General features: G+C 33.8%; 1 protein-coding gene across 1 annotated transcript; it reads right to left on the bottom strand.

Moving 5' to 3' along the window:
- Nucleotides 1-3895: 3895 nt before the first annotated feature.
- On the bottom strand, nt 3896-16421 carry LOC149075299 (succinate dehydrogenase cytochrome b560 subunit, mitochondrial-like). Its single transcript, XM_089242646.1, has 6 exons — nt 16319-16421; nt 14407-14460; nt 13257-13361; nt 11230-11291; nt 6141-6304; nt 3896-4106 (listed from the first exon to the last, which is right to left on the bottom strand). The coding sequence occupies exons 1-6, from the start codon at nt 16342-16344 to the stop codon at nt 4002-4004; spliced, it is 516 nt and encodes a 171-aa protein (XP_089098772.1). The 5' UTR covers nt 16345-16421; the 3' UTR covers nt 3896-4001.
- Nucleotides 16422-16718: the final 297 nt, after the last annotated feature.

The following is a 16718-nucleotide window of genomic DNA, read 5'->3' as shown; positions in this document are numbered from 1 at the left end:
CTTGAATTTCCCCATGACTACTAATTAACCATACATGCACTTACTAAACATTCTTTCGAGTAATTTTTAATGAATTAGTACATACTGGAACATGCATTTCATGTTTGACAGTGCACACTTGCCAACTTGGTAGAAAACTTAGATCAATTTCTTATCTATAGAATGGAGCACTTTCATGCATAAGCATGTATAGTTCATTCATCAGTACAAGCCATTTATTTTAGATAGCCATACCTTTAGCTCAGAAACCCTCTATTTTGGACTATAAAAATACCAAAACAAAAAATACTAATTATTAAAAAACCTGCATTTCTACGCCATTATATAAAAAGACTCAGCTGTAAGTTTAGATGCTTGATCAATATTTATAGAACGAGAAACATTTTTTTGATGTGAACTCAGTTACTCAGATATTTAACACAATGTTTTTGGTGTAATATTCTGAAGTTGTACCGAAAAAATACAAAACACCATTTGCAACAATACTTGTTACCCAGCACAAGAGTCCGATGCGAGACTTCAAATTGGTTACTGTCGGTTGTGTGATGGCCGATCGTTATTTCTGTTGTATTGAATATGTTTTTCAATCAATGGCATAAATACCTTGTTTCGCTGGCGGAGACTCGCAGACATCTGCTAAGGAAATATGGTCTTTATTTTCACCATGTACAGATCATCACATCATTGGGTGGAACCTGGACAGTATTGTTGGTTGTTGCCATTCTAACACTTGAAAAGTCATTATTTTTTGTGTTTGGTGATTATGCTAATTTTCTTTGTTTAGATATGGCGTACGTTAATTCTTTGCGACAAAGTGGGTCCATAGATTACTGTTTGAGATTGTTTAAAATCCCTCATGATTGAATTTCTTACTTGGATCTTTTAACCTTAATCATTATGCCGAGTGTATGCGCACAGATTTGAAAAAACAAAGTAACATTATGAACTTTTTGTGCGAGTGAATAAAATACATTTTCCCCCTGAAATCACTTTTCCTCTGTTTTCTTTGTCTATAAAGAATAATTTTGTAGATATAGTATTAAAAACTAACTAATGTATTATCAAACTAGAAATAATATCCAGAAAAATGTGCAAAGACGTAAAGTTATTGAAAATATTGGGAGGGCTCAAACCAAATATTTCTATAGGCATTGCTGAAATGGTGGCAAATATTGAGAAAGCTTAGGCTCATGGACTGGATACAAGTTTATGTTTACGATACATCATTTGATAATTTTTGTTTGCACCACAGTCATTTTCTGCACACAAGGGCTAATTAGACCACAACCTACAATTCATTGCCGATTCCAAACGGCAGGCTTGTTTTTTATACTCATTGAGACATTGGTGTGCTAACCCCTTGATGTGAAACTCTTTTTCAGCGGTCACGTCGCCGTTTCTGTTGTACCCCTGTCAGGAAAGTTTTCTGACAAGGACGTACCAAGTATCGAACTTGCAACACCTCTAAACATCCTGTGGTACTTTAGGCGAGTATCTTATCAACCTGGGCTACTGCGCCCCCTTACGATATATAACTCAGCATTACATAGTTCATATAGTTTGCTAGCAGTTTATTTGACATTATAGAGTGAGATAGCGTTTCATTTGGCATTATATAGTTATTTATCTATTATATTATACCCAATACATTTTTTATTTGATATACATTTTATTCCGCTTAGCGGATTTATACATGGTGCTACAATCGAAGCGCTTAGTTTTAATGGAGGGAATTAAATTTGAAGGCACCAGAAGTGTTTTAGATTCATGAATGTTAGTGTTCAGACTGAAAAATTCCACTTCATGAAAAATTCTGGTGTACTTGTACCCAGAGATGCTGCTGACATGCTGAAAAGGATACATAAAAATTTAGTTCATGTGTCCCACAGGATTCAGTCTTTCACAGTTCCAAGATGAAAAAAAGTACAGAAAAAGCCTCCCCAACTACTTTCCCCCTTTCTACTATCTATTATGATCATGCAACATTGAAAAGTAGTTTTACTGTGAATTAATTACTATTATGCTAAGCACAAATGAAGCATTTTACTGTGCTGTATTGAACTGATATAACCTGCACATTGTTGAAGAATAAGATGATGCAATATGTAGTTGCATCCCTGTGTGTGTGAATGCAAGTGGTTGTATACCCAATTTTCCTATTTGGAAGAGTTTTTTCGCTATGAGTTATGAACTGGGAAATTACAGTACTTTTGGGGCTATCGGTCATGGAGGGGGGGGGGAAGAAAGAAAATCTGTGAAAACTCTACCTTGAATATCCACAGTTTTATCATCTGGCCGCTATGCGGTTGCCACTGTTTCACACCACGAAAATCAGGGGTGTGTATGCAAAATCAGCCTTTGGGGGGGGGGGGCACAATGATTTCTTCCACAGAAATTTTGGGTCACTAACATTCAAAAAGAATTTTAAATTAACAGATAGTATGAGAATGTACTTTTTCACTATTTTGATTTTCAACAAAAATATTGAAACATATTTTTAATTTTTGATCTTCTTGGAAGGAGAAGAGAAGCCAAGCCTGCTTGCCCTCCTAGGATTTTGCCTTTGGCAGAAACCTGGGTTTGGAACCTGCGATTGCACAGTGATAATTGGCTAAATACAATTTTCCAAGGTTTTCCAACTTTGAGTTGGCTGTTCCCTTTGGAGAAAATCTCTGTTGCCACGATGATCATATAGACCTATAACACAAATATGTATACATTAAATTTCAAATCCACACATTGGAAATTTGGAGGGTAGATGGTAGTACCTACCAAACAAAAAACCACAGCAAACGCTGGACAGACACACAAGCACACCGTTAAGTTTTACCCACATAGATCTGAGATAGCCACCAGGTGTGATAATATGTGGCCATTAAATGGCAGAAGACCAGAGTTGTGAACCATCAGGGAGAGAAAAGAAAATCATTCCACCAGGAAATCCCTTCACAGGGATTTATATGAAGGGAATTGGAAAATAAGCATCAGAGTTTCATTTGCTTTATATTTAATCAAAAGATATTATTTAAAGGTTTTTTTTTCTGAAATGAAAAATCAATAAAAATCAATAGGAAGAGAATTAATTTATAATTGTTTTTCATTAATAAATATACAAATGTGCGCCCAATTTAATTATATTTGTTTCAGATTTATTGCATGTGTTAAATTCTATATGTTAAATTCTCAGCATTTAGTGGGTTTCTTTGAAAGATTTCTTTACTAAGAGACAATGATTCAGTTTTTACAAATGAATTATTTGATTCACATGGATACACCAGTGAATGATGGGAAATACTTTAATTTTTTCCAACTTTGACTCAAGAAGGACCCAGATTCTTGCAATAACCAGGAAAATTAGAGTCCAGCAGCATCTCTGTGATCCATGCCACAAAATACTGGAGGCGTTTGAGCATCTATGGCTGCAATACAACAGTTTTACCCAAAAAGTTATACAAGCAGTCCTGAATGCAGGAAGTATTAAAATCTCTTTGGAAAAAAAAACGAAGGTTGTTTTAAAATGAAAAGCAAACGATAAATACTTATTCCTTTATAAATTGCAACCTACTCCAATGATGAATATTCATTCATAGACGTCTCCCAATCTCCATATACATCTGCTATTGCTATTTAATTGCCAAAACCTGTTTGCACGAGTAACACGAGTAATTCCATATTTGCAAGCATATAAAAAAAATAATCCAACTAGAATTATCTTTTTTCCCTTATTTTCCCTCCAAAACCATGTTCCTGCTTTTTATGAATTTTTGCATAGGGGGAAAAAAAAACATTTCACTGAGAGGAGTAAGAAGAAGAAAAAAAAAATAGAAGAGTTGAAAAATGTTGCAATTTTGTTCTTATTTCCCTACATACTAAATTAGTTACCGAAGCCAAACAATTCCATCCATCACCACGTTTATTCTTGACGTACAAAAGCTGCTTAGAGCATGACAATACCGGAGTGACTATCAAATCTGTTATTAAATATCACAAAAAAGTACTAATTACATAGATGCAGTGATAGCAGCTAACAAAAGTGAAGTTCCAAGTACACCAAAACCAACACTAGGAAGTTTCTGCAGATCATACCCGTATCCAAGATCCCAAACCTGTAAACAAACAAGACATGACATAAGTACAGGAAAGCATAACAAACATAATTTTGGTTTTGGTTTGCATGAAAATAATCAGGTAGATCATTTAACTCATAAACAAGATTTCTAACCCTCAACAATCTGGCAGCATAAAAAGTCATCTACTGTTTCAGAAGTAATGTTATTGGAAGATATAATTATGGGAAAAAAATAGTTTGAGGCAAGTCCAGCTTTTTTGTGTGTGTTAGCAACATCAATGGTGTCAGAACTAAGTTATGAGAATTTCATGTAAAATAATTTTGTTAGAGTCAGATAAAAAAAAAATGATTAAGAATAAAATTTTCATTATTTGATCATTTTTATAGCACAATGGCAATTTTCTTCACAAGAGAGCTAACTAGACAGAGACTTAAAGTTTACTGCAGATTCTCAATGACAGTGTTCAATTTTTAAAAAGGATATTAGTCGAACTGAGAGGTTAGTTAATTTAAACTTTAATTAAAAGTTTCAGTGAGGGACTTTTTGCAGTGGCGATGTGTTCTGCAGCCATCTAATTGACTTCTCTCTTGTACCTCCATGTCAAGAAAGCTTTTGACAAGGATGAGAATTGGGTATCAAACGTGTAACTTCTGAACATCCTTTGGTACAGTAGATAAGAATCTTCTCCACCTGGCCTATTGTTCACCATGTTTTATGTAAATTAAGTTGCAAAGATTTTGTAGCATGGCATGTATGGCAAGATTCAACAAATGAAATTTTCACAACACTGAAATTGTAATAATCATTACCATTAATGAATGAACAATCCAAAGTTGAGTTGTTAAATTGCTAAATTCTTATCAAATAGGAACATAATATCTATAGAAATTTTTCATTAATTACGTGCAACACAAAATCAAAACTTCAAAGTGCATAAAGATAATTTAAATTAAAGTTAATATGGTTGTTAACAAATGTAAATTTTTATGTTACGAATTATTGACTTGTTGTAATCGGAATTATTAAAAAGATTATCTGGAAAAAATGTTGTTTACAGTTATTTTTTGACATCCTGTAAGTCTAAATCTCTGATTTGAGCTTGTTGCAGTGACCTGATCTTGATTCACATCTTATTCAATGATGGTTGGTGGTGAATGTACTCAATGACATTTTTGATTATCTCTCTACATTAACTAAGTTAGTCTAATAGCTAGGATTCTCTTTGAATAGCAGCATTCTCATGCCTGGGTGAAGCAGATGGTTCTTCAACAATTCTTATGTTTAATTTTAGAGTACTAGCTAAAATAGAAACTGTATATTACCTATATTATGATTATGTTTCTGAGATGTAATGTAGAGTTCGTATTCTAGGGTTAACTTGGTCAATCATGCTAAAAGAACCATCTGTTTGGATGGCTCATCATAACGTTTTGAAGTAGTGTCACGTCAGCTGGTGTATAACCAGAAAGGTAGTGATGGTATTCAAGAACTTCCATTAAAAAATTGTCTACTGTGCTTGAAGGTCAAGTGGATAGAAAACATCCTGGTGTGATGTGGAATTCCTAAACTTTGGCAAGATCTACTTTAATACTTGTGATGAACTTCCTTGGATTTGGTCATCTGATTAGACTTCTGATAGTGTTAAAATTAATGCTATCTTAAATTGAGCACTGTGTTATACAAGGAAACTAGTATAAACTAGTAGAAACACTAGCCTTGTGGTAAAAAATCAATTTCGATCATTTCATTTTGTTGTGTGCATACCTTGGATGGAAAAAGGAAGTGTACTGATATGTTGCATATGCTCAAATTATTTTCATGACCACAAGATAAAGGAAAAATGTGCATGGATGATGTTGCAACAGTGATGTTGAAAAAATAAGCTTTATATGTTTTTCTGGCATTTTGATTTCCCAACAAATTATGAAAGTGTTGTTTTATTATGGCAGGTAAAATATATTTCAACTGCTACAGTAAATTCAACTTAAAATCTACTGAATATGGCGGATTCTTATAGAGAGTACAACTTTGGAAGTAAAGTCAGATGGAAAAAAAAAAAAAAGCATTTACCAAATGCCTAACTCCGTTGGTTGTGTGATAGAAGAAGACCCATGCAAGTGAGAACTTTAGGCTATAGATTAGGGGAGACATGGCAGACAGGGAATGCAGGTACTCCATGTAATGTGGGAAGGAAGACGGTAACATCAACATCCCGATTGATAAGCCATATAAACCTAGAAAGAGGAAAAATATGAAATTAGCCTCAAATAATATTTTTCCAAGTGTACATCAGACCATCAAAATGCTATATCAACTATTTTACTACACAATGTGCATGTCTAAATCCAATATGGTTTGCCACCAAGGTGAAAAGGCAATCTTAAGGGTGCTAATTGGAAATTTTTTCACGATTCCAATTACTGATTTTGCATATTATTCAAAGCCATGTTCATAAGGGTAATGAGCTATATTACCATATGATGATGTGCCCTGGCTATCTTCAAAGGCATTATTTAAAGGGAGTGTAACAATTCTAATTGAAGTTCACATGAGGTTTGTGATCTAGTAAACAGGTTAGAAACAAACTGAGAGAGGAGTGTTTTATATTTTAATGACATTGCTTTCTGGTTTCTTATTATATATATGTTACCAGCAAAGTATGAAATACTGGTTTTATTCTATATTTTGCCTAGGCATTCAAATAAGCGAAGCCAAATGCACCAAATAAAATAGATTATTGTTAAGTTATAAATTTAAATATTAGATTTTTGTCAAATTAAACTTTCACACAATTTTCTTAGATTTTTCCCGCAAACTCTGGCTATTGAGAGAAGGGATCTGTTGAAGGGCAATATAAAATATTAGCTTTTCATCAAATTAAAATTTCATACAGTTTTCGCCTGATAAACTGCAGCTCTTTGGAACTCCAGCGTTATTATAAACATTGAAATGTAAAATGTTATTGTTACTTTGCATTTTATAAATCAATGATTAGCCATAGTTGTCGGTTGTTGTGCATATTCACCATCTTGATAAGTTTGATAAATTGTGTTACATTTAACACTTTCAATAGTGATTATTAGGGCTGGGAATCGATTAAAACTTTTAACTGATTAAAAAATTTAAAAAAACTAATAGATTAATGGACTGATTTATCGAATTTTAACTGAATATTTCCAAATGCTAATAATTCATAGCAAACATAACATAATATCAGTAACTGTGTAACATTAATTAATGTTATAATAATATATTCTATTCATTCCATGCACCTATCTTCTTCATGAATAGACACAAATAGGTCTACTACAGAAACAGATTAAGAAATTTTGGTCAGCCTAATTAATATGATGAACACATTTGTCATGTCCTGGAATTTCTTTACTTTTATCTTGTTCATTTTTAATCAGTTATGACTTCGAAACAGGTCAAGTTTATCGGTCAGTCACTGACTTAGAAACTAATTTCGATTTTCATACAGTTAGTTTTTTCCCATGAAATTTCTATCAAATAGTACTGGTGGGGAAGGGTAGCTGATAGAGATAAATGACCTTTTCTCAGCCCAAGATATCAAGGAAACTGATATTTTCTATATATTATAATGAGATGAATTTGGTAAGAAAAATCATCTGTTTTCCACTGGGACTCGAACCCATGCCCCTCTTGCATACCGGGCAAGCATTCTACCATCTACAAAACTGAAGACACAACCCTACCTTCCTCATTTCAAGCGTGATGTGCTTAAGTAGGGTAGGATCATTGATGTTTCCTGGAAAAGAAAAGCACTGTTTACAGTGGAGACAATAAATTTTGGTCTGTCTTCCAAAAACTTCCACGACACTTGATTTGGAACTGAAATCATTCCCAGTTCTCGCTGAATCGGTTTCTATTTCCCCATGTTGAAAAATTAGATCAAATAGTATTGATTCAAATATTTTTAAACATGATCACTAATAAATGTTACATATAAAAACATAATGACATCTAATAGGTTAGTCAAATTTATCAAACTAAATTATAAACTTTTAACAAAAATTCTAATAAAATTTTGATCGAGTTCATTAACTAAAATTTTTAACTGATTAACAACTGATCAATTAACCAACCTGGTTAATCAGACCAGTCCAACTGATTATGCATAAATCTCAAATGAAGTTGATAAATATAGTTATGATAAAAAAAGGAAGAAATCAATAGGAAATATCTCTTAAATTCAATCACTAATTAGTATCGGATGTACGTGATGGGTGCACGAAACATAATATGCCCTAAATATTAAGTTAAATAGAAATAAATGCCATAAGTATGTGTATATTAATAGCACTTATTATTGCACATATAAATTATCAGCCTTGTGATGTTAGCTTTCTTCACATTTATTAACATTTTTATATATAATCAACATCATCGATCAAATCCATCAATCCTAGACTGGAGTTCGTGCAAACTATCCGGTAAACGCAAGTGATTCATTGATGATTTATCATATTTACCAATATGAGTTGGGAATTGTACATAATCATCGGAAAATGTGATAAATTCAAAATTTGTCAAACTTGTCAAATGGTCGGGTGAGTAATTATAATCACAGGATTTATCACATTTACAATAACATAACTATCTTAAAATCCATTTTGTATTCAGGGGTTTCGCTGTTTACTCTTATAGTTGTATGAACACGGTTCCCTCTAAGCAGAGAAATTTTTTTTTTATTTATCCCTCTATTATAGCAAGACGTATGTAAATTAAACAGGAAATTTACTTCAGAAATATTGTCATATAAAGGGGTAAACATGTTTTCACATCAATGCATCAAAAATAACTCATTGATCGAATTTCAATCAATGAGTGCAGCCATTTCAACTCCAATAAATTTTTTTTTACTTTATGGGCACAGTTAAATAAGAAAATAAAATAGTATTTCATAACTTTATTTATTAGAAAAAATATAAATCTAATCTATAGAAGCGTAAAAATAATTCAAATTGCAATTTAAGCATTTGAGAAAGTTTACAATGAGCGCTATTAAAAAGAAAATTGACATATAACAAAAATTATATGCTGATTTACTTTTCACTTGTTGCACCAAGGCTGCTGTGGCATTTTGAGTTGCGTCAATTTTTTCTTTTTCAAACCACAAAAATTTCTGGCTTAGACATTTTTCTTTACACATGCATGGTATATATTCCTGACCACTTCTCTTTGACTGCAGTATGGGAGCGGAGCGGTATTACACCTGTAGGTACATCTTCAATTTTTAATAATGTTTTGGGCAGATCGTAAATTGAGATCTAGCATACACATTTTTCAGAACTCCTTGAGATGTTCCAAATGGTAGAATCCATGCTCTGTTATGTCCATTATAACGGCCAAGATATTTTGGGGATCATCACGTCCTTTGTCCCCATCGGAAATATGAAGTACGAAAACCTGGATAACCAAGCTGAGATTGAGATGTAGTTCGGAAAGAAAATTGATATTCTTCTGTGAGGAATCGAACCAGGTTATCCAGCCTTTCGTACTTTGTATGAACAGCGGAGAGTAACATTGTTTCTCTCTATATGTCGCCATCTGGTGGCTAACGTTGTAAGAGCTATTAACTGAACTAGGAGGCTGTCCATGCGCAGTCCCGTTCAGTATTCATACATATGCTCTAAGGAAGGAAAATTTCTGTCCTATGTAGTTCAATGGTTAGAAAACTCGCCCGAACAGTGAAAAATTGGTGGTTCGATTCCCTACAGAAGAATATGAATTTTCTTTCCAAACTACATCTTAATCAAAGCTTGGCTATATCCAGGCTTTCGTACTTCGTATGAACAGCGGAGAGTGACATCATTTCTCTCTATTCAAAACTTTTATTTAGAACTATTTCCGTGTGCTTAGTAGGAATCCTTTCCAAAGCTAGGGAAGACAGCTTTGAAAACTTATCTATCAACAATTCGTATGAGCAGGAAAGTGGAAAGGGGATATCCAATGCAATTCGGACATAGATAACAAGAGTGAAGCAGTGCAATTTGATAACCACGTCTACTTTTCAGTGCAACTGACCCATCTCCTGTGGCTTATCCACCAAAATGTGTGTGTGTGTGTGTGTGTGTGTATTAAAATTTATAATTTAATCTATTATTTTATTTGACACATTCGGCTTCATGTGGCTTATCTAATGAAAATTTTGTCAATGTATGTTTTGTAGAAGGAATTTCATACTTTGCCTGAAACGACCAGGCATTGAATAGAATGCCGGATTTCATACTTTGCCGGTAAAACATATATATATATGATTTTGTGTTATCATGTAATACTTTGGTACTTATTTACACACAAGTTTTAGTTACATGAACATGATTTTTGAAGTTTTAAATTCTCGTAACAAATTTTTTGGAAAATACTTATTGTAGCAGTTGTTTTTCAGCAATTATTTAATGTGGAGTAAATTAAGGAAAATATGAGTACCGTAGACTCACTAATCTAGCATATATCAGACCAGAGTGTACCAGATTACTAAAATCAATAGATTACTGGAAGTCCTTGAAAAACTCATTTAAAAGATATGCAGTGATCTGTTTTCTTCTTCTAAGGGGCTAAAAAACCTGCCTAAAAATGCTGGATTACTGGACTAACCAGACTATAGAGCGACCACTGAATTTTTTTGTTTGGTTTTTTTGTACAGAAATTATTTTTATGAAGTTGTTTGTTATGTATAGAGTTTATTGAACTGTCCCAATCTTTTAACTTGGCTGCACCCGCAGCATGACTTACACTTTGAATTCTTGCACTGCTTTGAGTAATCAAATTGATGTATTTTGGTGAATTTTCTACGACCCCAGATTTAGAATTTTGCTACTGATTTTTGTTCTCTACTTTGTTTTGTTTGAGTAAGCACTGGATGTGGTTTTCTCATAAATTTTAAATGACTGTAAAAAAATATGTCTACTCATAACATAACTTAGAAGATGTGAATTGGATTAAAATTTTTTATTTTCTTAGAAACATCTTCAAAGAATAATTTTAAGTACATAAATTTTGTATTTTTCATGGAGGCATACTTCAACTTATCATGCTTCAGTTTTATAAAATAAACAGTTTTACATTTTAGTAAAATCAAGCAAAACTATTGATATAACAATCTCCACACAAAAATAACAAAATTTCTACGAACCTCCAGACATTACAAGTCCAGTTGCACGATGTGTGATTGACATAACTGCAGTTAATGGAAACCTAACAATAAAGAGCAGTTTAATTTTTCACAGCAACTTTCAGAAAAGATTTAAATACATTTAAAATTACAGAAATAATACAGTAAGTGCTTTTGAGTGCTTCTTCCAATAGCATCAAATCAGTATTAAGAACATTGCGATAAATCAGAAATGACATTGCTAAAATAACTTTATGCCATATCTACACAGTAAAGGATGATCAAATTGTCTATGTGGTGGTTGAATTCACACAACACAAATATTTTAAATTCCTACATGTACAGTGCAAATTCTGTATAACGATACTTTGCATCAGATAATCATTCATATAATGATATTACTCTCTATTCTTGATGCAATTTTCATAATGTTAACATATTCCATCTATAACGATAGCTCTTTCATATTGGTACACTTCAATGGTCCAATGAGTATTATTATACAGTGATACCTCAGCTAACGAAGATTTTTGAAAATGTTTTCTGCCTCTGCAAATGAAGACAGATTCAGCTAACAAACATTTTAGTTGATATGTATACATGCGCTAACATAAAAAAGCTGTGTCATGAGCTAAATGTGATCTAAAATGAGCTAGAATGCTAATCAAAATGAATCCAATGAATAACTGTTACTTGAGCAAGATTAATTTACTTCCACTTCGAAATTGCTTTCCAGACACACCTATTTTTCAGAAAGATTTTGAGCCATTTCATGTGAAATGAATTATTAAGCTAAGAGAAATTGCTTTTAAAAAAGCCTCAAACATGAATAATTTCAGTGGAATTTTATAAACTCTTACTATCAAACAAAAATACCTGAACAGTTTGGACATTCTAAGAGCTTATCTTTCCGATTTGTACGTGTATGAGAGAAAAAGGGGCTGACCACATTGTATAGCACACAACCTCTAACACTTTGTTTTTAACAGTGGTTCAGGAAATTGACTGCATAGCATAAAATAAAACCATGTTCAGTTTTTCACCTTCCATCAAATTCTTTTTTATGCAATTGTCAAGTTGTTTATCTCAGCCTATGGTCAGTATTTGTGTTTCTTACAGTGCTTTCTTAGTGTTTTATTAAACTGATCTTCGAAGTTTGGGCAGTTTCTGTAACAAATTAAACAATTTTTCATAGAAACTTATGGAAAATATCAATTGGGATAATGAATGCGGTTCTGGTACAGTACAAGTCCAACCCCCCCCCCCCCCACTTTTTATGAATAGTGAAATAAATGCAGATCCAAACATGGAGTGTAAGAGCAATACTATACCAGCCTCATTGGTTCCAGCCATGTTTAAAAATTTGAATTAGTGGGAGAACAAGTACAGAAAAGAAAACCTAAATCATTGATTATCTGAAATCGAGAATTTCAGACTAGTACTGCTCTTCTCACGGATTCAATTAGTTCTGACAGACTGGTATAAACACAAATCTGTCTGAAATATTGTTTACACCATTCATTTATGTGTATTATTTTAAAATGTTTATGTGAGGAAGGCTGCTACACTTATGGCAATGCAGGTGTTATGATAAACAATGTGTTTCAATTCATTAATGAAATTTCAAATTATTTTAAGTATGTTTAAGCCTTTTCCATGTAGTAGGCAAGTTATTGATTCTGGAAGTTGGGAGAACTTTTGAGAATTTTCCAGGATTTTGAGCACGGATTCATGTGCTGGGATCACAAGAATAAAATATGCTATTCCAAAAAGAGAGTTTTCCTTACTTTATTTTTCTTGTATTTAAATATGCAGGAGGAAGAGAAAAATCAATTCAGAACGAGAGTCCCATGTAGTTATGTAAAAATACTCAAAAAGCACAGAAATTTCACTACGGAAATGAAGACAAAACTGAGAAAGTTATAAGAAACAAACAAAAGTAACACCCACGGCTTATAGCCTGCAACAAGTCTTTTGTTGAAAGATTTAAACCCACCCAGAAAACTACAGAAATTGAGATAAATTTTAATTTTAAAAATGAAACATACTTGTATATAGTCATGTGAGGTGAAAGTGGCCGGTTCAACCTGGCATTCTTTTCCTCAAAGCTCTCACCAGGCTTTTGCTGAATGTCCGTTGAGATATGCTTGCAGCTGTGCGGCAAAAAAGAGTATTAAATTTTCAATTTGCAAAAAGGAAAATAAGAATGATTAATTTATTAAAACTGTAATTGTATATGTTTCATGTAATTTTAAAATGTGCTAATGAACAACAATAAAATAACAAAATTTGTTTGAATATTTATACAGCACTCGCAAGAAATGAGAGGTTCTATGGTAGGTCCTTTGTATTTCATGGCTAAGTGCAACAATTTTGCAGCACTTTACAACATTAGCATATGTGGTATGCGAGTAAGGAATATTATATATAAGATTTGTAACAATGACACACTGATTCTAAAAACTGATAGAATTTCGAGCTAGGGCTTTGTCAAGCAGTAAAAACAAAAGTGAAGATGAAATATAAAAGAACCTCAATTAAATGAGAAAGGGGGTGGTGAGGAACTCCAGAGCAGGGCCGGAACTAGAAAAAGGGATGATTGACCTAGGCAGTAAATTTTAGGAGAAACAAAAACACATTGTAAAATCATAGGCATTTAGTGTGAAGGAGACGGCAAAATAATGTTTGCCCTCACCAACCCTCTCCTAAAAAAATACTAGTTACAGTGTTAGTTTGAAGTCACCTGAGATAAAGAACCTAGCTTAACAGTATGTGATCAGCCAATCCACGTTTCGATCGCGCTTCATGATTCCCCTCTATATATTGCGGCATGATTCAGGATGGCTCCCACAAATTAATGGAAAAACTATTAAACTCAAATGTGTTTTTAAATGACACAAAAACTTTTACACAGTTACTGATAGGCCTATCTGCCTGCTGATATGACTTGGACATAAAAAACAAATATAATCTATTTCTGTTTTAAAGAATACTGTTATAGCAAAAATCTCGTTTCAACCAAAACCTTTCTAATCCTCTGGCTAAGTTTACGTAGGAACAATGTAAAAAAAAAATATATATATAGAATTCCTTTATAAAGAAATTTCGTTATTAGAAAGTGATTTACTCCAGTCTTTTGGAGTTTGTTGCAACAGGATTCTACTGCATATATGAGTACTTGATTTTAAAATGAATCACCTGAGAGGACCTGCAATACTTGACCACTTTGACACAAATGGATATCTAGAGGTCCTTCAAAAGAGAAAGAAAAATATTTAAACATTTGAAAAGAAACACCATACAAGTTAATACTAAATGCACTAAACTCCTTATCAACCTCTGAACTGCCGACAAAATCTCACACAATGCACCCCCCAGTGCCATCCCTTTTGAGCCACAAAGAGAGTTAAGGCATAATGTATATGCCCACGGCAGTTAAGGGGCTGATATAACAGTGAATAGAGTTTGTAATGCCAAATGTACTTATGAATTGCTATTAAGAATGATTCCTTTGCATGTCTTCATTCCAGAACTTGTACCACAACAATAATAATGAATGACACAGAAGTATAAAAACATAGCAATTTTTTCCTACCATTACGCAAATGGCTGTAGCTGTAAAAGAATTGCAAAAAAAAAATAATCAACAAAATTAGATCATTTTTATCACACCGCAGTTATTTTTTTGGGACACTAGAGTTCAAGGCTGTAGCGTGGGGAGGGGGGGGGGGTCTGGTCTCCCTCGAAATGCGAGAAAAAGGACAAAGGAAAAAAAAAATGGCCAAATGCATTGATTGGTCTATTACTCGAACAAAATTTCTGGCTACGGGCCTGCTAGGACTGATTAGACCAGGATCTAGTTTATCGCTAACTCTATGAGGACCTTCCCAAAATTCTTATTTGATAAAAATAGATGATAGCCTTTTTTTTTCAGTTTCGTTTGCAATTAATCCAAATACACTTCTTTTCTGTGAAATTTCACTAGAATCGCTCCAGTTTTGTCCAATCATTTAGTTTTTGTTTGTGTACATTGAAACTTTGTAGAAATAATTTAATAAATATTTTGTATTCATCAGACTCCCCAGGGCAGCACTCAGAAATTTATTTCATTGAGTAACTACTACTACTTCATCACACACACCAACTCCAGTCATATATAGCTATACAGTAATTTCTGACCAGTAGAGTTGGGCGGGAAATGAATGCGACATCTATCAATGATAATCTTTTTTTTTGGATTTTCCTGCCCGGATTCGAACCCCTGGACCTTGGCGGTAACCTTCATAGTGGAAGATGAGCATCTAGCCACTGCACCACTCGGACAAGAGTAGTTTCGAGAGAGTAACTGTCAGACCAGACATGGCCAGAGCTCTGTCCCTTCCAAGATATTAACCCTTTCCCCATGTGGGTTGGGCCATGATGGGGAGAACTGGGTATGTCCAACCGGCATGCCCCTTAGACAGAGACATCAGTGAGAGCCCCTTCCAGACACCCAGATTCTCTGTCTCAGAGAGGAAATGGTATTTTCTTGGGGGGGGGGGGAACTGAAGCGACAGTAGACCAGAGATAGACAAATTGCAGGCGCCAGGTCGACTAGAAAATTGGTATTGGCGCCTAAAATTTTCTAAATGCGATTGCTACAACCCTGTTTACATGGCAAATTAGAAAAACTTATATCTTTCATTTGGAAACGGGAAAATAACAAAGGATTGTGGGGAACAAGTGAATGAAACCTCAAAAAGATGGCGTAAAAACCTTTCTTCCTCCCGCCATATTTCCTCACAAGGTTCGCTCTCATGGCTACTTCGCGAATTTACCGGTCAAAGCCCGAATCATTTCTGAAAATCGGACTTTGGGCAATTTTCGAATTGGCCGCACTCTTCGACAGTAACATATATAAACATACCGCAATCCTAAATAAAAACTACGATGGAAAAGCAAACCAATGAAGCCGGGATTACACTATAACAGTTTCAGAAAAAATCTTTTACAAAACTTCAAAAAGCAACCAATAAATGTACGGTTGCATTCGAGCCCATTGATTGTTTTTTGAAGTTTTGTAAAAGATCTTTTCTCAAACTTTTATAGCGTAATCCCGGCCTAAAATTACCTCAAAATTCCTCGGACGAGGGCCATGGTGATGTTGTTTACTGTTTGACTTTGAGGAAATCACACGTCGTTTTTACCAGCCGGGTCTTCCCGCCCATCGAGTTATGACGTCATAGCTATCACAATCACGAGCTTAATAAATCAAAATTAATCGTCCTTGATCCGCTTTGAATGTACAATCATTACGATAAAAATTAATTTTATCTCAATTTTTTTAAAAACAGAAAAGTTAATTATATTAAAAAAATTGTTAATCAAATGTTCAAATTGTGTTAGGCAGCGGCAGTCTATTCTGCCATCTGTTGTTAGAAAGTGGAAACTTTTACACGTCGCAAACATTGTGGCATAGTGACGAATATAAACATTAACGTTTCCCCGAAACGTTGATAGATGGCAGCAAA

Source organism: Pholcus phalangioides, unplaced genomic scaffold (genome assembly GCF_987345545.1).
Source record: "Pholcus phalangioides strain wild (caught in Gottingen) unplaced genomic scaffold, Ppha-v1.0 ptg000015l_1, whole genome shotgun sequence".
Classification (NCBI taxonomy): domain Eukaryota; kingdom Metazoa; phylum Arthropoda; class Arachnida; order Araneae; family Pholcidae; genus Pholcus; species Pholcus phalangioides.
This window is presented reverse-complemented; position numbering and strand designations above follow the sequence as displayed.

What these genes read in the sequence shown, in the direction of transcription:
- LOC149075299 (XM_089242646.1), bottom strand. Translation starts at nt 16,344, where the DNA reads ATGGCCCTCGTCCGAGGAATTTTGAG. An exon ending in CCTCACATGACTATATACAA is followed by an intron (nt 11,292 to 13,256) that starts GTATGTTTCATT and finishes CTTTATTGTTAG; the next exon opens with GTTTCCATTAACTGCAGTTA. An exon ending in TGGACTTGTAATGTCTGGAG is followed by an intron (nt 6,305 to 11,229) that starts GTTCGTAGAAAT and finishes TCCTCTTTCTAG; the next exon opens with GTTTATATGGCTTATCAATC.